The following is a 22989-nucleotide window of genomic DNA, read 5'->3' as shown; positions in this document are numbered from 1 at the left end:
CTCTCGCCGTTTGGGTAAGTTTGCAGCTCAACTGTATCGCAGCCCCAGCGGAGCTCTTCAATCAAACCGCCACCTTGGATCGTGACGTCATTTCCTCCTCCTCCTGCTGTGTTACATTTTTACAAGTCTCGTGCACTAATGGAAACATCACACGACGTGCAAAAAAGAAAAAGCCGTAACAAGTGCCATATTAAATCTGGGCTTAGTGCGCCAGAAAGTCTTTTGTTAAAATGTGCTAAGCCCAAGTTATACCACACTTATTCTCTTTCTCTCAAAGTTTAATTTTGCTTACATGAATTTTGAGTTATGAAAATGTTTTCTATTCTTTTTTTCAATAAAGATATGTATCTAAATATATATGTAAATTTTTGTGTATGCATACTGAATGTATACACTTAGGTAGTCTGTAGTACAGCATGTGACCTTATGAGTTTCTTCTGAAATGGGATGGGATCTTCTGATTAAAAAATATTCCCCAACTTTGCTCTAGCTAGTAATAGATTGAGGAGGTCCCATGTGACAGCAGCATGCAGGAACAAGCATGCATGCATGGTGAGCCTACATAAAGGCTTCTAGAAAAAGCTTCTGGGGTACTGCTCCCTGTGCTGGTCTCCATTAGTGATGTCACTCATAGGTGAGGATTTAAATCCTGCTGTCCTCGGAGAACATCTGATGCTGATAAATAACTTCATTTTACTGGCCCTCCTCCCTCCAGTAGTATGGACTGTTTCCTGTTAGAAGTCTTGTGTTTTAATGAAGAAAGACGGTTTCCCGAAGCTCTTTGCTGTGATGAAAATCCAAAGCTCTCTTTCCTACACTGTACGCACAGTCACAGATTTTTTGATGCTAGGCCTACCTCCTATCACTGCCCTTTGAGAACTGTTTACCAGCAGCACTAGGCACGTTGTACCTTGTGTTAGGAGTTGCAGAAACTGAACTAGAAATTAAGGAGATTCTAAAATGCAAAGGACGTGTAAACATAGTGTTGATAATTCATATATTTGTTTTTCTTTCAGGCAATGTAAATGTTGATGCTAGAGAAGCGTCAAAATTCAGAAGCAAAAGGAAAGTATCTGAAGATATTAATTTTGCTGGCTCTTTTAAAGGTATGGAATAGCTTCATATTTGACTACTGATGTGTAGCTTAGAGTTTTGGTTGTGGTGGTAAAGCAAATATATAGTAAAATTTGGATCCTGTCTCCTTGTTTAGAGAGCATCCTGAGAATATTTTTATTCTTTCTTTTTTTTTTATAGTGAAATCAAATTTTGTTGTCAAATGCAGGAAAGGATACAAGTGCAGAAATCCATTGATGGAATGCATATGATAAGTTCAAACTCATATCGAACTTTTGTTTCTACAGTGATAAACACTGGATGTGGAGGACAGGCATGCAGAATGTACTGGCCTGTTGGCTCTGTTTCTCACATATGTCTCTTTAGTTACTAGCAATGGGAGTAGGAACAGATTTCTTATTTTCTTGAATTTTGGTTCTTGCACTACAGATATTGGTCTAAAAAAATGTTGTTGTTGTTGTTGTTTTTTTTTTTTTTTTTGACAGGTATTTAACAATTCTCTCATACAGTGTAGCTGGTTCCTGAGAACTTGCAAGCTAATTTTCAAAAGGAAACACCACACAGATTTCCCTTAGAAAATTCAGGGCCAACTGGGCACATGAATACAGACATACTAAAAGAGATGTTTTTCTGCAGCTACAAAGTATCTGCGAGGGTTTTCAAAACAAAATTCTCAAGCAAACGTTGCCTTCCCCCTCTCACCACACCCTTTTGTCTTGAAGCCAAATGTATGAACACTGATGAATTTACCTGGTAACTACTGTTACCCAGGTAAATTGTACAAAGAATTTTTATCAAAACTGTACATATTACACATTCAACCACTGGTGTTTGTACAACACAGCATGCTTCTTATAGGGGGGTTACTATCGTTTTCGCAGGCTTCTCTTTTTTAAGGGGGAGAATTTGTTCAGTTTTCTCAGGGGTAGTGAATTTTGCAGAGGCCTCCACTGGGTTTTCTTTCAGAAGCATGAGCAGATAACTTTTGCTCACATTGCCAACTACTGTGGAAGGTATATTGAGTTCAGCCAAGGACCACATGAATTCTTCTCAACCTCTGGGTTTCCTCTTTTGAGAAAGAGTGTGTGTCTGTGTAGCCGTGCAAACCATATCGAACAGCTGATGGGTACCCCTTGTATTCAAAAGTCCCATCAGCATCCCAGGTCACCACTTCCTTGTGTCTTGATAGCTTTTCTGAACACTTCACGGTATATAGCAAAACACAGGGAAGGAGGAGGGAGACTTCGGTAAAGAAAAGCAAAAACAGAGAAATTTGATTTTCAGCAGGCTGGTTTAATTAAACATTACACAAAGAGTTCTGAAATGTCTTCTTTAAATCGCTTCTGAAAATGCTTGGGGAAAGGCAGGCTATGCAGACATTCGGGCTGGCAAGGAATACGGGGGCAGGGATTTGTGTCTCGCTAGTTTACGAGAGATGGGGGAAAGAGATACGGGGGATATCGTAGAAAGCTCTGTGTTTGTCTCTCACAAACTTACATGTGTTTTGCATCTTACAGCTAGCTTTGGCTCTCAGCTTTTTTTTTTCACAAGACAGACCGAGTTTTCCCCAGAAGGCTTTTCAGCATGTTGTTAAACAAAAAAAGTGTGTCACGATGGACGCAACATATAAACATTGTGTGTGGGGGATTGTCCCATTTGTCATTTCTTGGGCTCTTTATGGCAACAATTATGTCAAGTGTATGGGAAGCTAGTGGGATTTGACCCCGCAGTCAAGCAGAACAACATTTATTCCATTTCTTTTGCTTTCATGATGCAAACCCAAATTCAGCAGCTGTCACATTAGCTGCAGAATCACATAAAATGGAAGACTCTGATATTACTGGTGTCCTTCTGATATCTTTACACAAAAGTACTTCTCATTAATTATTGTACCAGCTAAAACACTTAAAACCACTGGAAACCTTTGGTGACATGGAAGGGAAAACAGCCATGGACAAATCAAATGGCTCGATGTTGACTAAAAAGGGGGCTTGCACCAGAAAAATCGAGGGGAGAAATACCCAAACAGGCCTAAGAGGACCTACAAAATGCACTAAAAATAAAGGAAACCTAAAAGTGGGAAAAAATAAACTAAGGGCCCTGTTTACTAAGCCGCGCTATAGGCACACTAACATTTTTAGCGCATGCTCATACTTTAGACACCCATAGGAATATATGGGTGTCTCTAGCACACCTTAGTAAACAGGGCCCTTAATCTGTACAGGAAGGGAAAGAGAAAAAAGAACAGAGGGCAAAAAAAAAAAACCCCAAAGAAAAGGTATGAAAATTGAAAAAAGTATATTCACACACCAAACGCTGTGAGAAGTGTGGGAGAATCATGTTCTCTCCTCACTACGGATAAGAAGAAACTGATGGTCTTGCATTCTCGTGGCAGGTGGGAAGGCACTCACACATGCATGTTGGGGACGCTGCATGTGCTCGTAAAGCTCTAGTAGCTTGTTTAAGCTCCACACCAGGCAATATGGATGACATCACCCTCATGTGAGAATATAGCCTGCTTGTCCTCGGAGAAAAGATCACTATTTTTCTGATAAACACTATTTATATTGGGCAATCTTAAAATAGTCCATCTAATTCTGGATGTTTGAATGAAGAGAATGTTATAATGGTTGCTTTAAGTGATGTTATTTGTATGTTGGCCTTATTTTCTGTTTTTGGTTATTGCTATTTTGATTTTCATTTTTCGATTAGTTTGGTACTTCATGCCAAACAGTTCTTATCAGATGAATGGTAGAAGTCCAGAAACTAAATAAAATAAATTTAAGTAGTTGCAAACTATGCAAGCACTTGTGTTTTTTCTACTAGTGTTTTCTGTCTGAAAATTAGCAAGTGCAAATTGTATTAAAAGAGCTCCTATATGTTGCTTCTGCTGTTTGCGCAAGTGATCAAGGGGTGGCCAAATGGCGTGCATATGTTTGAAAGTCAAACGGATGCAGATTGTTTTTATCTTTTACCAAACACCCATAGGAGCACTTTTTAATGTTGCTAAAAGTACATATAAAAAGGAGACCATACATACTTATATCCAGAGTTGAAGGCAGATCTGCAGTCAAGCCATTTTACTAGGGTAAAATCCTTTGAAAACAAAAATTACTGCTCATATGAATGCAGATTTTAGATATATCGTACATATATTTGTTTAAATTAATTTTAACTGTGCTTTTTTTTTTCCTTTTGAAGGATCAAAGCAGGGAAAGAAGAAGAGAAGTTGTAAAGATAGTGTTGGCATGTTTGCTGCTGCTGAAGAGGTAGGCATATTGATTAGATAAGCACCTGTAATCCCCACTTAACATTAGGTGTGGACGTTGTTCAAAAACGTCATCCTGGAAGCTCAGACCAGATATATTCCACAAATTAAAAAAAGACAGAAGGAGGGACCACACAACTGACAGAGTGGTACAAAAGGGTAGGGGATAATATTAGTTTAGGCAACATGTCATACTATACAAGTGAAAGGGAAGCTTTTTTGCCTTTGTTGTAGAAACATATCTCTCTTTTCTATGATGGTGTATTGAAAACTTGAAAACTTTAAATTAAAAAAAAAAATAGAGATATTTTTGCCCTCCAGAAGTTTTGCTATCCATGATTTGCAACACATTTTCATTTTTACATCCATCAAAATTGGGTTCGTCCTTACTGCGTGCTAGAACTTTCAGTGCTCTACAATGTCCACCTGCCTTTTCAGGTCTTTTCAGGGTCTTAGGGCCAAAGATCATCCAGTGCTGCCGCAGCTTCATGCTAAGGTCCAAAGCATGCTGTTACTATCCAGCTAACTTTTCACCTGCTCTTGGCCTTTCTTGCACTCCTGTGCAACCCTGCATATTGTGCATCTCCTGCCATCAGCCTGATAGTTAGCCTACCCCTCTCTGACTAGCTCTTTTCTGCATGCCTGGCTTCTTGTGTCTACCATGGTTCAACTATGCAGCTCCAGTATAGTATACCCAGTTCCAGCCCTCATCGACCTCCTCTTGCATTGCAGCTTTCTTTGTCCTGTTCCTAGGCTTGTTGATTTATGGCTATTTTGATAATCTCCCTATTGTTTCAAATGCACAAGCTGTGGACTCTTAAGCCTTGACCACGATGATTTTTCAACAACAGAAGCAGAGAACATGCTCAATGCTGGAACTTTCCACAAAAGGAAGACGGGTCATTAGTACGGATCTCTGGATGATTTCTGTGTGCCCTGTCCCAACATACTGCTGTGATCCAGACATGGTTCAGCTGCAGTGATATCTGCCAGTTTTGAGAGCTCTCAGCAAATCTTCCATACTCACCAAGCTGATTGGTCTGGGTCTCATCTCTGCCATAGCACTAGCCATTCTTTCCCTAGTGAATGATGCAAGTCGCCCCTTCCCAACTCTTCTCCACTATAGCACTGTAGCAAAAATGAAGTTGAGCAGACTAAATCAAACTTGAGGGTCCTCATCTACCATTAGATTCTGTTTCCCTTCAGCAGTACCCTGCTGTCTCATATGGAGGAAGGGAAGGTTGTCATCCATGCAGCAGCCAAGTCAAGGCACATCTTCATGGACTTTGGGGTTCTTTCTTATCATAACATCAACTCATTCATTTGAAGTAACTCTAGTAAACTATTTAAAATATAAAAATCAAGCCAGCAGATTTTAATACTAATAAATATTATAGTCACAGTCACTGGTTTCCAGTGATAACTGCAACAAAGACCTCAGAACTGGCTGATTCCCATAAAACTGTGGGAGACATGACTGGCCACAGTGGGAAGGCATCGAGATAAGGGATGGCAGTTGGCTGTCTGGCATACACCTGCTGGGGAGCCTCTGTTCCTCCCTTTTCTCTGTCCTGATCCACTCCCCTAAGCAGATTCCAACTTCTCAATTTACTACCCAGGCAGTCTTGCACTCTGAGCTATAGATCTTTCTACAATGTTCTGCATGGGTCAACCTCTAGTCTGACCAGAGGTGGCAGAGGAAGAAAATGCAGGCTAAGGCACAGCTTCACTTTTCTAACTGTCAGCAGGGGGTTAACTGGGGAGGATATCACAGATGCTTAGCTTAGGAGAAGGTGATAGAGGGGATCTAAGTTGGGAGTTTATGTATGAGAAGGCACTTAAATAAGGGTAGGGAGGGAGCAAAAGAGGACTGAGCATCAAGCAGCAATTGAGGAAGGGCTGGGTGGATATGGATTATGAGGCAGTACAGTGGGAATAGAAAAAGTAGTCTCTTGCTTAGACATGCCTACTCCTCTCCTGTTCCCTTGGATCCTTAACCTCTCCACCACCCCTCAATCTGGATTTCTTCCCTGATCCCCTCCTCCTTCCATTGAACCCCTAGATCCTCTCTGATCCTTCTTCCTTTCTTCTTGATCCTCACCAATCTACCACTCGTTTTACAATTGTTCTTCCTAACTCCTACCCTCTGAAACCTAGGTTTTCTTCTACTCTCCTGCCCCTTGTTCATCCTTCCATTCTTGTCCTAGATCCTTACCGCCCCCTCCTCTCCCACCTCCATTCTGGATTCTTCCTCTTTCCTCCTGCCCTCCCTCCCATAGTTTCTCTCTTGCCCTGGCTTCTTACTGTCCCTTCCCCAATCCTCCTATTTCTTCCCCCATTCTCTGATCTCCTAGGTTATTGCCCTTGCTTTTTGTGCAGGTAGAAATTTTCAAATTCTTTGTATATTACTTTTTTATAAAATGCAGTCTACACAGGTTATTTTCTGATACCATGCAGAACATGTCCTTGGCAATGCTGCCCTCAAATTCAACTAAAAATACATAAATTATAGAACACCATGCATATTTTTATCCGGATTGAGAGGGCAATTTTAAGACCGGCAATTTACCCAATTCATTAACTCTGAAAATTACCTCTTCTAACTACTGCTTATCTATTGCTGTCATGTTCTTGCTGAAAAGAAATTGTGTTACAATGTATTTGCTGTCTGGCTATGAAATTTGTTAAGGTGAGATATTTTTCTCATTTGACTATGCTTTTGACTTGCATAAATTGAATCAAGAGTTTCCTCTCTCCCCCCCCCCCCCCCCCCCCCATCACCCCCTTCAAAAAAAAGTATTAATTTCTGTCATGCTTTTGTTTTTTGTTTGCTTGTTTTATTTATTGTTTTAATAAGTTTGGCTTCTTACTGGATGAAAATGCTGGATCACAATTTGACAATATTGGTATGAATGCAATGGCCAACAGAGACAATGCAAGTAAGTATTTTCATAGCTTTCTAAGCTTCATTGTTATGTAAGTGATTGTGCCAATGATCCTTCATTCCACTTCTAAATAATAGCTCTTGTAGTCTGCATAGAGGAAATAGTGCCTGACTTGGGACCTTATTTCACTGCACGGTATAGTATATTGTTTTCAAAAAACATTTATCTTTTGACATTACGGACATAATTTTATAAAACATTTTCCAAATATAAATAGCTATATAAACTTGTTGGGTGAGTACATGCATCTGTACATGTGTGCTTGAATATGAATATGCATGTGAGAGATTTGCATGCCCTACCTCCATTGTATGGAAATCTATTTCATGTATTTTAATTGTGGGTATCCTGAAAACCTGACCGGCTATATGTGTCCCAGAACAGGGTTGAGAACCCCTGGTATAGCGGGAAAGAAGGCAAAACGTTAGTATATTGCGGTGATGGCGAACCTATGGCACACGTGCCAGAGAGGGCACGCAGAGCCCTCTCCCTTGGCACGCGCGCCAGTCACTGGTCCGCTCCGCCCACTCTCCCTCCCTTCGACCGAGTACCAGACCGGCCTCCCTCCCTCCCACCAAGCACCATGCCGCTTGCCCTCGCTCCCTCCCTCTTCCAAACAAGCATCTGCCCACCCGTCCTCCCTCCCTCCCAGCACCACCCCCCTTCTCCTCCTCCTCTGCAATTGAAAAAACGTACCTTTAAGGCAGCGTCGGCAGCGGCAACAAAAAGCATATGGGCGGGACCAGAGCTTGAGAGCGAGACAGAAGGGAAGCGCGCCGAGTGAAGACTACGCTTTTCGTTGCCACTGCCGACGCTGCCTTAACCCGGTACGTTTTTTCAATTGCAGAGGAGGAGGGGGGGGGCCGTGGTGCTGGGAGGGAGGGAGGAAGGACAGGTGGGCTGATGCTTGTTTGGAAGAGGGGAGGGAGCGAAGGCAAGTGGCGTGGTGCTTGGTGGGAGGGAGGGAGGCCTGGTGCTGGGTGGGAGGGAGGTAGGCCTGACACTGGGTGCTGCTGCGTGGTGGGAGGGAGGGAGGCCTGATGCTGGGTGCTGCTGGGTGGGTGGGAGGCCTAATGCTTAGTGCTGGAAGGGAGGCCTGGTGTTGGGTGCTGCTGGGTGGGAGGGAAGGAGGCTTGATGCTGGGTGGGTGGGTGGTTGGGAGGGAGGGAGGCCTGATGGTGGGTGGGTGGTTGGGAGGGAGGGAGGCCTGATGCTGGGTGCTGAGTGGGTGGGAGGGAGGGAGGCTTGGGTGCTGGTTGGGTGGGAGGCCTGATGCTGGGTGGGAGGGCTGGCGGCCTGATGGTAGGTGCTGGGTGGGAGGGAGGGCGGGCAGGGGGGAGAGGGGGGTGGCTGGACATGGGTGGCTGGAGGGGAGAGGAGGGTGGCTGGAGGGGAGAAGAGGGTTGCTGGACATGGATGGAGGGCAAGAAATGAAAAAAGGAGGAAAGTAAAGAAATAAATGGAAAGGAAGCCCTGGAAACGGAGTTAAGAGAACAGATAGAGAGCAGCAGAATCAGCAACTAGGACCAATATGGATAGAAAAACAAAATCACCAGACAACAAAGGTAGAAAAAATCATTTTATTTTCATTTTAGTGTTTGGAATATGTCCAATTTGAGAATTTACATCTGCTGTCTTATTTTGCACTGGGTATACTGGAGCTGTAACAACTTACAGAAATGTTTTATAATGAAAGAAAATCATGTTATTTTTTTCTCCTATAGTATAATATTTTCAATGATGTCTGTTTATATGCGCCATGGCTGGTGTAAGGGGGTGTGGCTATCATAGGGGTGGAGTCATGTGACCCCGCCCATAATGAGTACCGGCACTTCGCGATAAATAATTAGATTTTGGGTTGCTGTTTGGGCTCTCGGTCTCTGAAAGGTTCGCCATCACTGATTGGATTGAAATTAATTCAGACTTTAAATTTCAAAAAATTCTGCAAAATGCCTGAAACATAAAAAGCAGGCCAGCAAAAAATAAAATTGATAAAAAGACCAAGGGTCATGGTACAAGAAAGCAGTTTTACATATATATTATATGCAGGTACTTTCTCTGTCCCTAGTGGCTGTCAAAAATAATAATAATAAAGTACAGGAACAGCTATAGGTTAAATCTACAATGTACCAGAAATTTCTTTTTTAATGGGTACCATCAAAACGTTTTTCAAGCCCCTAATGAAATAATGCCCCAGCTTTATTTTATTGTTTTACTTTCCTACTTTACCCTCTACTCCTTTCTTTTCTGTACTCTCCCCTTCTCATCTATACCCCCCACTTCCACTTCTTCTTCTACCTTAGTTCTCTAACTCCTCCATAGCCCCTTAAATTTATGATTTGCAGGGCTTTAGAAACACCTGGATGAACACCTAGGGGTTTGGGAAACACTGTGTTTAGTAATAAATTCTTTGGAATGTTGAGATTCAACTGTTGGAAACTGCTGAAAGCTACATAAAGTATGTGTTGTGTTGTGTTTGTTAATTCATTTGAATCTTCTCCTGAGTGAACCTATTAAACTGGTGCTCTTAGGCCCCCAGGGACTGGTCAGCATCGGACCCGACACCCAGGGCACATACGGGTTTGCCATTGTCCTCGTCGGCACATAAGCATCAGTCCTCATCGACACACAGTCGGGTATTAGCCTAGCCAGTACTTGAGAAGCACTGGGAGGAGCAGTCTCCATCTTTGGAAGAGGTACTGGTGTGCAAGTCTCCGGGCACACAGGTCCTCACAACCGGTTTGGCACCAACGCCTTCTCAGGCCACCTTTCTCCCGTCTCCCTCGCATTTGCCGATGCCTGCTTTCAATGAGCGGTTCCAACCATGGTCAGGGAGAGGAGCTAGTGCTGATGCTGTAGCTACATACCACTCAGACATCGAGGGTGCTTGCGCCAGGTGCTGATCAGCCCCAGATTTTTCCTGAGGCTCTAGCCATGCCTGTGCAGAGATTCTTGACGCTGGCACCTCGAAGGGTGTCAACATCGACACATACGGTACCGCTCTCGTTGTCGAGGGAGGAAGCTTTCCTAGCGTCTGAGGGTAGGACTGTACTTTGGCTCCCTTCAGGGTGTGAACTTGGTTCCACTTAGCCAAGGCAGGCACAGACTCGCTCAACCTGGTGTGAGTACGGTGAGGAGTCTGAATGGGACCGTTCATGAGACTCAGAAAAGAACCCTCATCAGAGGAAGAGTCTTATGGGATACTTTCTGAACCCTCCCCACCTTAAGAGAGAGACAAATCTCCACCTGAGGGTCTCTCTTTCGCCAGTTTTGTCAGGGAGATGGCTTCTGCCATTCCGTTTAAGTTAGAGATGGAGGAAGAACCCAGGGCAGAAATGTTAACTGTCCTGAACTACGAGTCTCCTAAGGACGGGGTCATGGTACCATTGCACCCTATCCTTAAAGATGCACTGATGAAGTACTGGGAATCTCCCCTCTCAGTGCAGGTCACATTTAAGAAGGTGGATACACAGTATCGTATCCAGAAGTCTCAGATTCGTGAGGGCTCAGCTGCCACACCACTCTCTGGTGTCTAATCCAACCTCAAACGAGCTAGAACCTCCAGGTCTCATACCTCTGCACCTCCAGGAAGAGAGACTCGGACAGTAGACTCGTTTGGAAGGAAACCTTTTCAGGCCTTGATGCTCATAGCCTGCATTCTGTCCTTTCAGTTCTACATGAGCCTTTCACTCTGTCTTGTGGATTCTCTCCCACAGGAGCCGGCTGCAGAGTTTGGCCAGTAAGCAGCAGGAGTGTAGAAAATATCTGGTCAGGGGAGCATATGACTCTTTGACATAGTGTTCAGACTCTCTGCCATGGGTGCAAGGATGCACAGGCTCTCATGGCTACATGTCTCTGACCTACAACCTTGGGGTGCAGAAATCCAAAAGAGATATACCAGATAGGTGAGGAGAGAGATTGGTAAGCTCGGTTGAGGAGAGGGACCTAGGGGTGATGGTGTCCGAGAATCTGAAGGTGACGAAACAGTGCAACAAGGTGGTGACTGTGGCTAGAAGGATGCTAAGCTGCATAGAGAGGAGGTGTTGATGGCCCTCTACAAGTCATTGATGAGGCTCCATTTGGAGTATTGTGTTCCGTTTTGGAGATTTTATCTTACTAAGGATGTAGAAAGACTTGAAGCGATTCAAAGAAAAGCTACGAAAATGGTATGGGATTTGCATTGCAAGACGTATGAAGAGTGACTTACTGACCTGAATATGTATACCCTGGAGGAAAGGAGAAACAGGGGTGATATGATACAGATGTTCAAATATTTGAAAGGTATTAATCCACAAGCAAACCTTTTCCAGAGATGGGAAGGCGCTAGAACATGAATTGAGGTTGAAGAGTGATAGACTCAGGAATAATGTCAAGTATTTTTTTCATGGAGAGGGTGGTAGATACCTGAAATGCCCTCCCGCAGGAGGTGGAGGAGATGAAAACAATAACTGAATTCAAAAATGTGTGGAATAAACACGAAGGAATCCTGTTTAAAAGGAATGGATCCAAAGAAGCTTAGCGGAGATTAGGAAGCAACAACGGTAATTGGGAAGCAAAGCTAGTACTGGGCAAAGTTGTACAGTCTGTGCTTTGATCGTGGCTGGACAGATTCAGTTTCAGAAGTTGGAGAACAAGGACAGTTCTGGGCAGAATTCTATGGTCTATGCCATGAAAATGGCAAGGACAAATTAATACCAAGTATACATATGAAATACTACATACCATATGTAATGAGTGGAGGAGTGGCCTAGTGGTTAGGGTGGTGGACTTTGGTCCTGGGGAACTGAGGAACTGAGTTCGATTCCCACTTCAGGCACAGGCAGCTCTTTGTGACTCACTTAACCCTCCATTGCCCCATGTGAGCCGCATTGAGCCTGCCATGAGTGGGAAAAGTGCGGGGTACAAATGTAACAAAAAAAAAAAAAATATATATATATCTTGTTGGGCAGACTGGATGGACTGTACAGGTCTTTATCTACCGTCATCTACTATATGTTACTTTGTTAGAACCAGCGGTTCAGGAGAGATTGGCAGATGTTCCTTGCCAAGGTGACAGTCTGTTTGAAGATAAGGTAGAAGAGGTTGTGGACCTCATAAAGAAACATACTGATACCAACCTAACCCTGACTCGGCACCCTCCAGCCACAACCTCTTCCTCACAGAGATTTTCAAGTGGACCTAGGTGCTGACCCTACTACTGTCAACGGTGTAGGTTTCTGCTGCTTTCTCACTCTGCTCAGATCCCCCAGGCCCAGTGTTCGCGGCTTCGCCAGTCCCACCCTCAGAAGCCCCAACTGGCGCCCTAGTCAAAGCAAACAAGCTTTTGACTGGCTCCAGGAGAGCATAGTTGCACTCAAAGTAATGGCCCCAGACGACTTACCAGTGTGGGGAGGCTGAATTTTTATCCACACAGGTGGCCACTTGTAACCTCCGAAGAGTGAGTTCTTCAAATAGTCTGTTTCAGTTACATCCTGCATTTGCTTCAAACACCAACAAATTGCCCACCAAAAGCATTGTACATCAGCCCTCAGCACAAGCAGGTTCTTGTAGAGGAAATCTCCACCATTCTACAGGTCAAACCTGTACCACCAGGGGAAAAAGAGAAGGGATTCTATTCCTTGTGCCCAAAAAGACTTTTGTTCTATCCTAGATCTAAAGACCCTGAACAAATTTGTGGTCAAAAAAAAGTTTAGGATGATTTCCCTAGGCACCCTTCTCCCTATGATTCAGGCAAACGATTCGCCATGCTGTCTGGACTTAAAGGATGCCTGTACCCACATTTTGATACTTCCCAGTTACAGGAAATAGCTCAGATTCCAGATAAGGGAAACACTACTACCAGTACTATGTTCTGCCATTTGGCCTCGCTTCAGCTCCCAGGGTATTCACCAAGGGTCTAGAGGTAGTTGTGACATATTCGTGCAGACTGGGAGTATGTGTTTTCATAACTAAATGATTGGCTGGTCAAGAATACATCACAGCAGAGGTCGTCAGACTCAATGCATCTAACTTTTTGGGTGTTGGAGCTCCTAAGGTTCATCATAAACTACCCCAAGTCTCACCTTCTCCCAGTCCAGCGATTGGAGTACATAGCAGCCCTGCTCAATAGATTACAAGCTCGGGCTTTTCTTCCACAAGCAAGAGCAGAGACTTTATCAACACTGGACTCACAAGTCTGAAGCAACAAACAGGTCACAGCTCGGCAGATGTTGAGATTGGTGAGACACATGGCCTCAACATTGCAGGTCGCTGCCTTGGCACATCTCCATTTGTGAGAGGCCCAGTGGACCCTTAATTCCCAGTGGTCTCAGGTGGCTGGGAATCCAGCAGATGTCATCCACATTCCTCCAGAGTTCACTCATGCCCTTCTCTGGTGACAATTTGAATGAATTTGACTGTGGACCACCATTTGCAAATTTAATCCCCTCACTCGTCTTTCCAATTTCCAGATCATATATAAATATGTTAAATAGCACTGGTCCCAATGGTTGAGAATGGGTATAAGATATTTTACCAATGGTATTATACACCTGAATGGCTGTTCAAGATATACAGCATGGGTACAGTACTGTGCTGGCATAGCTGCAGGAGCCAGGGCACATTATTTTCATGTTTTGTGATCCTGTCCCACAGTACAATCTTTTTGGGAGGCGTTGAACCATGAGATGAATACCACCTTACCAGTACCATATCCCTCACAGGGCTGATTGTTGTTTGTTATATCATAAGACTGGGGGCATTCAAAAAGAAATACATAAACTGGTGACTTATATCTATACAACAGCTAAGATTACTTTGACCAAATATTGGAAACAAGCCGCTTTGCCACCATTGGAGACTATTTTTAAAAAGGTTGATTATTATCACTTGATATGCCAATTCATGGCTTGAAAATATGGCAGAAATAATATCGTCAAAAAACAATAGGGGTAAAAATACTCTAAGACAGGAAAATTACAATCATACACACAAAACTATTCCCAACCTTTATTCATAAAGTTGCAAAAAAATGTAAGCTTATTCAAATCACAATTTTTAGAAGATGTGCTTATATATACAATGGACAACCATAGACGCAACAGTCTTTTTCTATGTCCGGGCTTATAATCATAGCACGATTCTTCAACCAATAGCCAAAAGTGCCAAACTGAAATTCTGTTTTTCACAATTTCAGTTTGTCACTTTGGGCTATTGGTTGAAGAATCATGCTATGATTATAAACCCGGGCATAGAAAAAGACTGTTGCGTCTATGGTTGTCCACTGTATATATGAGCACGTCTTCTAAAAATTATAGTGTGTTTTGAATAACCTTACATTTTTTTGCAACTTTATGGATAAAGGTTTGAGAAATAATATCATACCATAAGAACTGGGACATCTACACTGCTTGGGAACAGAATACTTTGGTTGCTGTGTTGGAGCTGCATTTTATGACCAATGTAGCTTATATTTTGTTGGAGATTGAAGGTAGGGGAGGAAGGGGATGGGTATATGCTCCTGCTGTAAGATTGTTCTTATGGTTGTGTTTCTATCTTGTGTGTTGAACAAATAAAAATCAGGGAAAAATAAATAAATAGCAGCGGTCTCTGAACACTGCGGTACTCCACTATTTACCATCTTCCATTGAGAAAAATGGCCATTTACACTTACCTGTCCAATAGTTTTCTGTCCAATAGTCAGTTTCTAATCCACAACAAAAGATTGCCTCTTACCCCATGACTTTTTAATTTTCTCAGAAGTCACTCCTGAGAAACTTTGTCAAAAGCTTTCTGAAAATCTAGATACACTACATCAACCAGCTCGTCTTTATCTACATGTTTATTGATGCCTTCAAAGAAATTAAGCAGATTGGTGAAGCAAGACTTCCCTTGGCTGAATCCATGTTGACTCTGTCCCATTAAACCATGTTTGTCTATGTGTTCTGTAATTTTATTCTTTATAATAGTTTCCACTGTTTTGCCTGGCACTGAAGTCAGGCTTACCAATCTAATTTCCCGCATCACCCCTGGAACCTTTTACAAAAATCGGCATTACATTGGCCACCCTCCTATCTTCGGGTGCTACAGATGATTTTAATGACAGGTTACAGGTCACTAACTGCAGATCAGCAGTTTCATGCATGAGTTCTTTCAGTACCCTAGGGTTCATACCATCCAGTCCAGGTGATTTGCTACTCTTTATTTTGTCAGTTTGGGTCCGTATGACTTCCAGGTTCACTGAAATTTATTTCAGTTCCTCTGCATCGTCACCCTTGAAAAACATTTCTGGTACTGGTAGCTGTCATGTATCATCTACTCTAGCGACGAAGGCAAAGAATTAATTCAGTCTTTCCACTGTGACCTTGTTCTCCCTGAGTGCCCCTTTTGCTCTTTCATGGACTAACGGTCTCACAGATTCCCTCACAGGCTTTCTGCTTCTGATGTACCTGAAAAAGTTGTTACTATGAGTTTTTGCCTCTGTGGCAGGTTTTTCTTCATATTTTCTTTTAACCTTCTTTATCAGTGCTTTGCATTTATCTTGCCAGTGCTTATGTTGCTTCTTATTTTCTTCATTCGGATCCTTTTTGTATTCTTTTAAGGATGTTCTCTTGGCTCTAATAGTCTCTTTCACTTCACCTTTTAACTAAGGCTGCACATGAATCGCAATTAACGCTGTGATTAATGCAACATTTATCCATCGTGATTAATAATATTAATCAACAGTTAATAAACTTAATCCCCAGCATAGGCGGTCAGTGGCCCAACTGTTTGGGGAGGCTAAAGGGGGCGGAGTTAGGGGTGGGGCCAGGGGTGGTGCTTTGACATATGATGCATATTAGATATGTATCATATGTCAAAGAATAAAGTGGTTGCTCAAAGCATATACTAACCATAATCGCTGAACTGCAAAACACTATGCACATCTTTGTGCAAAAACACACTCAGAACTTTACTGTACCAAAAATATTACACTGGGCAGAACCTAATACACCATTAGGGGCTTATAGCCCATTTAGTTCTGTTTAAACAAAAGAGATCTGCATTAAAAAAATATTTATTTTTATTTTGACCTATAAAACCACTTGTCCCTGAAACATGCCTAAAAACAGAATAATCCAGTTGTGTATCTAAAATGCAAATTCCTACAAATGAGATGACATTAAAATGTGATTCCATGTGCCCCAATGAAAGGTGAGTTTAATTCTACTTCCATTTAATTTCAATATACAGTATTCTATCATCTTTATAACACCAGCTTCCCAAGGCAGAGTACAACAACAGTTAAGATAAACTCAGATAAACTCTCAAGAAACAGAAACAGGATATATACGCACAAACTACAGAGTTTATAATCGCTTTTTCTACCAGCTGCAATACCGTGCCTATTAACAGAAACAGCTTTAGCCTTGTTACAGATCAACAATCAAGAACAACCTGGATGCAGCAGCTCAAAAGTTTGTTTTGTTTGGGCTGAAGGCAGTGAGGATGTCATGCTGGGGAAACACATTAACCAAATTGGCTTCCTTGTTTACTTACTGGGCTAGAAAGGCTCACTGCCACTCGTCTTGGGAGTCTTGCATCTTTCTCCCTGTTTCTTCTGCTGCCTGCTGTCTCCCGTCATCATTTTTACTACCCTGAAGAGTTCTCCCTCAGCACCGGCAATTCAGAGTCAGCTTTCTGCCAGTGTCGGGGCTTCTCCTCAGGGTGGACTCTAACGTAACTTCCTCTTTTCTGCAGAGCTGGGAGGGAGTGAGACATGCCTGAAGAGAAAGCCCCGACACTGGCAGAAGGCTGACTCTGAATCGCCGGTGCCGAGGCAGAACTCTTCAGTGCAGTAAAAATGACGACGGAGACGGCGGGCAGCAGAAGAAACACAAGATGGTCAGGGTTGGGCTGGGGAGGCTTAGCCTCCCCAAGCCTTTTATACAGGGCGCCTATGATCCCCGGGTTGCCTTGTCTTTTCCCCATGCGGCTGCCATTACTTTTTCCTTCCCCTCCTCTTCTCATTGCAGCCTGTGTTCCTTTCATTGGCTGTTTGGCCCAGGAGCGCCTGATTGGCTCTTTGCCCGGGGAGCCAATGAGGAGTGCTGCTATTGGGGAATATGCTGAATTATCAGCGCATGCTCCCTACAGGAACCCCTCTTCTCGCTGCTACTACCTTTTCACCTGCCGGTGCGTGCCTGCCTACCCACCAGTGCCTGCCACTGCTGCCTGCCTGAATGTCCGCCCACTGGTGTCTGCCTGCCACTGCTGACTGACTGCCTGCCGCCCGCCTCCACTAGTAAGTACTAGGCCAGTGGGCCCCCTCTGGCCCTCCCCCAACTGGAGTCCTGCATCTTTATTTATTTATTTATTACATTTGTACCCCGCGCTTTCCCACACAATGCAGGCTCAATGTGGCTTACATAGTAATTTGAAATACAAAATCATATAATAGAAATTTCAAAACATTATAAGTTGAGCTTGATAGTGTATGATAAGTTGATCTTGATAATGTATGATTAGTATAAGAGAGGGTAGACAGGATAGGATAGTATAAATTTGGGAGAAATGGGGTAAGGAGGGATAAAATAAAGGGGAGATGGAGACGAGAAGGATGGGATGAGTAGAGGGGGAATCTTCTCAGGATTCCTCCTGCCCTCCCTCCCCCCCCCACCACATCATAGTCCTGCATCTTCTCCGTGCCCTCTCCTCCCCCTCCACCCCCCCCCCTCCCCGCCACAGTCCTGCATCCTTTCCGGGCCTCCTCCCCTTAGGCGTTCAGCACCCTTACTCCCCCCCCCCCCCCCCCCCCCCGGTAGTCCAGCATCCTCTTCTGGCCCCCTCCTTCATCTCTCCCCCTACCTTGGTCTTGCATCTTCTCAAGGCTCCCGCCCCCCCAGACTGCTACCTGTCTATATGCCCCTGTTCCCTGCATGCCTGATCTGTGAGTCAGGCATGCAGGCAGGCAGCACACAGTCTGGGGAGGGGGGGGAAGGAGGACAGGAGGGAAAGAGAGATGCAGTGACGGGGAAGGAGGGGAGGAAGGAAAGAAAGAGAGATGCAGTGAAGAGGAGAGGAGGGAAGAGAGATGCAATCACTCAAGCCTGTCCCTCTATTCTTGTTCTTATGGTTATATTATTAATAAATGCAGTATTGATATTTGAAGTTTTCTCTGCTTCCTTTATTTTTTTATCACATAATTAAAAGGTTTTTTTTTTTATTTGCATGAAGTCTTTATTGACAAGTAATACAATATCCAACAGAACAATACAAAATAAACCGTACATTACATTTCAGAGCATCTTGACACAAGTCATGACTAACACTTAGCTATCCCTTACATTTCGCTTTTCCCGTTGCTAACTGTTTGGGATAGGTACATTTCACATGTGTATCACCGTGCCTGTGCAAACATATAACCTTCAAACTCCAGATTTTATAATATTTTTGAATTTTAATTGAACTTAACCTATACCCTTATCCCACCCACTTCCCATACCTCCCCCCCCCCCCCCCAACAGGACTCGCATTACTCTAGCCCTTGACATCATTGTGGTTGTGCATGACAAAGAAAGAGATCCCATATTGAGTGCCACTTAGTTATTTGGTTTCACCTCTCGGCTAGTAGCCTTTCCATCTCACAAACGTACCCCAGTTTCTGGAGCCATCTCGCAAGCGGTGGGACTATAGGCTGTTTCCAGCAGGCAGCTATGACAATTCTAGCTGCACATGTGGCACAGCGCATCAATCTTTGTTGAGTGGCGGAGAAACCCGTGACTTTAGCAGAGAATAAAAAGATAGTTGGGTGCCACGGGATCAGGCCACCCAGCCACACCTGCGGTCTGCTACGGATCGCTTTCCAAAAAGCCCTGATCTTCCCACAGTTCCACCAGATATGCCCCATAGAACCCGTGAAGCCACAACCCCTCCAACACAACCCCGAGAGTGCCGGGTAAATGCGCCTGAGACGCTCAGGGGGCATATACCACCTAAACAGCACTTTAATGGCATTCTCTCTAAAAGGTACATAAGACGACACCCCCACCGCAGCCCTCTCCATTCTCTCCCATGCCTCCTCCTCCAGCTCCATACCTAGCTCCCTCTGCCAGCTCCTCCTATGAAGCGTGTAACGGGGTGTTTGCTTATTAATAATTCGGTATAAGCGAGATATCATCCCTCTAGTCATGGCTGGCCCCTCACAGATTTGCTCAATGGTTGTTTGTTCCTTTTTCATCACTGCCTGGACTGCCCGTGTCTTAAGGAAATGTGACAGTTGTGTGTAAGCATACTCATCATTTCCCATGAACGGGAATTTCTCTCGAGTGTCTGAAAATGTGGTGAGTGTTTCCCCCTCATACAACTGTCCCCCACCTTCGCAAACCTCCCTCATACCATCTGGTAAAAGTTCCCCTTTCCGTCCCAGGGTAAAACAATGGGTTATATGCAATAGGAGACAGACGAGACAGTATGCATCGGTGATGTGGAAAAAGACTGTCCCAGTTAGATAATGTGACATAAATAGACGGGCACAGACCCTCGCCTAGCAACCTTTGGGCTTTCAGAAGCCACATGATCGCCCCCAAAGGCCGAGCGCCTACAGTATACTATTCCAAATGCACCCACTGACGGTCTGGGTATTCCTGGAACAATTCTACTGCCGCACGCGCCTGTACTGCCCTATAATACCAGGCCAGGTTGGGGACTCCGATCCCTCCCCTATTCCAATCCTGATACAGAAAGGCCCGCGCCAACCGTGGGCGTTTGCCAGCCCAAATAAAACGCACAATACAGTCCTGTACTGCAGCTAGAAATTTTCGGGGCATCTTGATCGGAAGTGCCTGGAATAAGTATAACAGGCGTGGCAGGATATTCATCTTAACTGCAGCTATACGGCCAAACCAGGAAAGCTCAATATCACCCCACCTGTCCATGTCCTCAGTGAGTGCCCGGGCCAGCCCCTTATAATTTTCTGCAAAAAGTTCCGAGAGTTTAGCCGTTATATTCACCCCCAGGTAACGCAAGCCCTTTCTAGCCCACCTAAAGGTGTACAGGGACCTTAGTGCTTCCACTTCTTCCTCAGGGAGCGTCACATTTAAGGCTTCAGATTTCGACATATTCACTCGGAATCCTGATACTGCTGAATATTCTTCAATGTCCCGCAGGAGCCCAGGGAAGGTGGTCAAAGGACGGGTAACAAATAACAGCACGTCGTCTGCAAATAAAGACAGCTTGTGTTCCCTCCCCACTATGGTAATGCCAGTGACACCCGGGTTAGATCGGACCCTGGAAGCAAAAGGCTCCATAACCATGGCGAACAGCAGTGGAGAGAGGGGGTATCCCTGCCTGGTGCCTCTATGTAAAGTGAACATGTCAGAATTACCCCCATTTACTCTAATACATGCTTTGGGCGAGCTGTAGAATGCTTGAATCCACCCACGAAACCTTGGCCCTATCCCAAAAGTCTCCATCACTGTATACATAAATGGCCAGTGAACCCTGTCAAAGGCCTTTTCGGCATCTAAACTGAGGAGACACATAGGCCTTTTCATTCTTTTAGCCAGATACATTAAGTCAAATACTCGCCTCATGTTATCCATTGCTTTCCTATAGGGTACAAAGCCCACCTGGTCAGGGTGGATAGTCGCTGGTAATAGCGGGCCCAACCTATTGGCCAAAACTTTAGCTAGAATCTTAACGTCCGCATTTAGTACTGAAATGGGGCGGTAGGAGCTACACTCCGAATGATCCTTGTCCGGCTTAGGAAGCACTGCTATCCATGCCTCCAGCATGGAAGCCGGCAACGACTCCCCCTGCCCTATTTGATTAAACAGGTCAGCCAAAAGTGGTGCCAATTCAGGGGCAAAGTTCTTGTAAAATTCATTGGGGAGCCCGTCCAAACCAGAGGATTTATTAGATGGTAAGTGCTGAATAGCTTTTTGGATTTCACCTGGGGTGACTGGCTCCTCGAGAGTGGCCCGCTGTTGATTTGTCAAAGAGGCCAATTCACTCTCTGCTAAGTATTCTGAAATGGATGCAACTGATGGATTGATCTCTCGGGCATATACAGTGGGGGAAATAAGTATTTGATCCCTTGCTGATTTTGTAAGTTTGCCCACTGACAAAGACATGAGCAGCCCATAATTGAAGGGTAGGTTATTGGTAACAGTGAGAGATAGCACATCACAAATTAAATCCGGAAAATCACATTGTGGAAAGTATATGAATTTATTTGCATTCTGCAGAGGGAAATAAGTATTTAATCCCTCTGGCAAACAAGACCTAATACTTGGTGGCAAAACCCTTGTTGGCAAGCACAGCGGTCAGACGTCTTCTGTAGTTGATGATGAGGTTTGCACACATATCAGGAGGAATTTTGGTCCACTCCTCTTTGCAGATCATCTCTAAATCATTAAGAGTTCTGGGCTGTCGCTTGGCAACTCGCAGCTTCAGCTCCCTCCATAAGTTTTCAATGGGATTAAGGTCTGGTGACTGGCTAGGCCACTCTATGACCCTAATGTGCTTCTTCCTGAGCCACTCCTTTGTTGCCTTGGCTGTATGTTTTGGGTCATTGTCGTGCTGGAAGACCCAGCCACGACCCATTTTTAAGGCCCTGGCGGAGGGAAGGAGGTTGTCACTCAGAATTGTACGGTACATGGCCCCATCCATTCTCCCATTGATGCGGTGAAGTAGTCCTGTGCCCTTAGCAGAGAAACACCCCCAAAACATAACATTTCCACCTCCATGCTTGACAGTGGGGACGGTGTTCTTTGGGTCATAGGCAGCATTTCTCTTCCTCCAAACACGGCGAGTTGAGTTCATGCCAAAGAGCTCAATTTTTGTCTCATCTGACCACAGCACCTTCTCCCAATCACTCTCGGCATCATCCAGGTGTTCACTGGCAAACTTCAGACGGGCCGTCACATGTGCCTTCCGGAGCAGGGGGACCTTGCGGGCACTGCAGGATTGCAATCCGTTATGTCGTAATGTGTTACCAATGGTTTTCGTGGTGACAGTGGTCCCAGCTGCCTTGAGATCATTGACAAGTTCCCCCCTTGTAGTTGTAGGCTGATTTCTAACCTTCCTCATGATCAAGGATACCCCACGAGGTGAGATTTTGCGTGGAGCCCCAGATCTTTGTCGATTGACAGTCATTTTGTACTTCTTCCATTTTCTTACTATGGCACCAACAGTTGTCTCCTTCTCGCCCAGCGTCTTACTGATGGTTTTGTAGCCCATTCCAGCCTTGTGTAGGTGTATGATCTTGTCCCTGACATCCTTAGACAGCTCCTTGCTCTTGGCCATTTTGTAGAGGTTAGAGTCTGACTGATTCACTGAGTCTGTGGACAGGTGTCTTTCATACAGGTGACCATTGCCGACAGCTGTCTGTCATGCAGGTAACGAGTTGATTTGGAGCATCTACCTGGTCTGTAGGGGCCAGATCTCTTACTGGTTGGTGGGGGATCAAATACTTATTTCCCTCTGCAGAATGCAAATAAATTCATATACTTTCCACAATGTGATTTTCCGGATTTAATTTGTGATGTGCTATCTCTCACTGTTACCAATAACCTACCCTTCAATTATGGGCTGCTCATGTCTTTGTCAGTGGGCAAACTTACAAAATCAGCAAGGGATCAAATACTTATTTCCCCCACTGTAGCTCCTGATAAAATTCGCAAAAACGCCGCCTTATGGCCTCAGAAGTATTCAGCATGTTTCCCCTCCTCCCTTTGATGTGGG

General features: G+C 44.3%; 1 protein-coding gene across 1 annotated transcript in view; it reads left to right on the top strand.

Moving 5' to 3' along the window:
* CEBPZ (CCAAT enhancer binding protein zeta) overlaps positions 1–22989 on the top strand; it is a 194236-nt gene that overhangs the window by 137867 nt on the left and 33380 nt on the right. The window contains exons 13-15 of the mRNA XM_030198102.1: positions 1017–1106; positions 4276–4343; positions 7200–7281. Coding sequence (XP_030053962.1) covers positions 1017–1106; positions 4276–4343; positions 7200–7281 — 240 coding nt within the window. The remainder of the gene's footprint in view (positions 1–1016; positions 1107–4275; positions 4344–7199; positions 7282–22989) is intronic.

Source organism: Microcaecilia unicolor, chromosome 3 (genome assembly GCF_901765095.1).
Source record: "Microcaecilia unicolor chromosome 3, aMicUni1.1, whole genome shotgun sequence".
NCBI lineage: Eukaryota > Metazoa > Chordata > Amphibia > Gymnophiona > Siphonopidae > Microcaecilia > Microcaecilia unicolor.
This window is presented reverse-complemented; position numbering and strand designations above follow the sequence as displayed.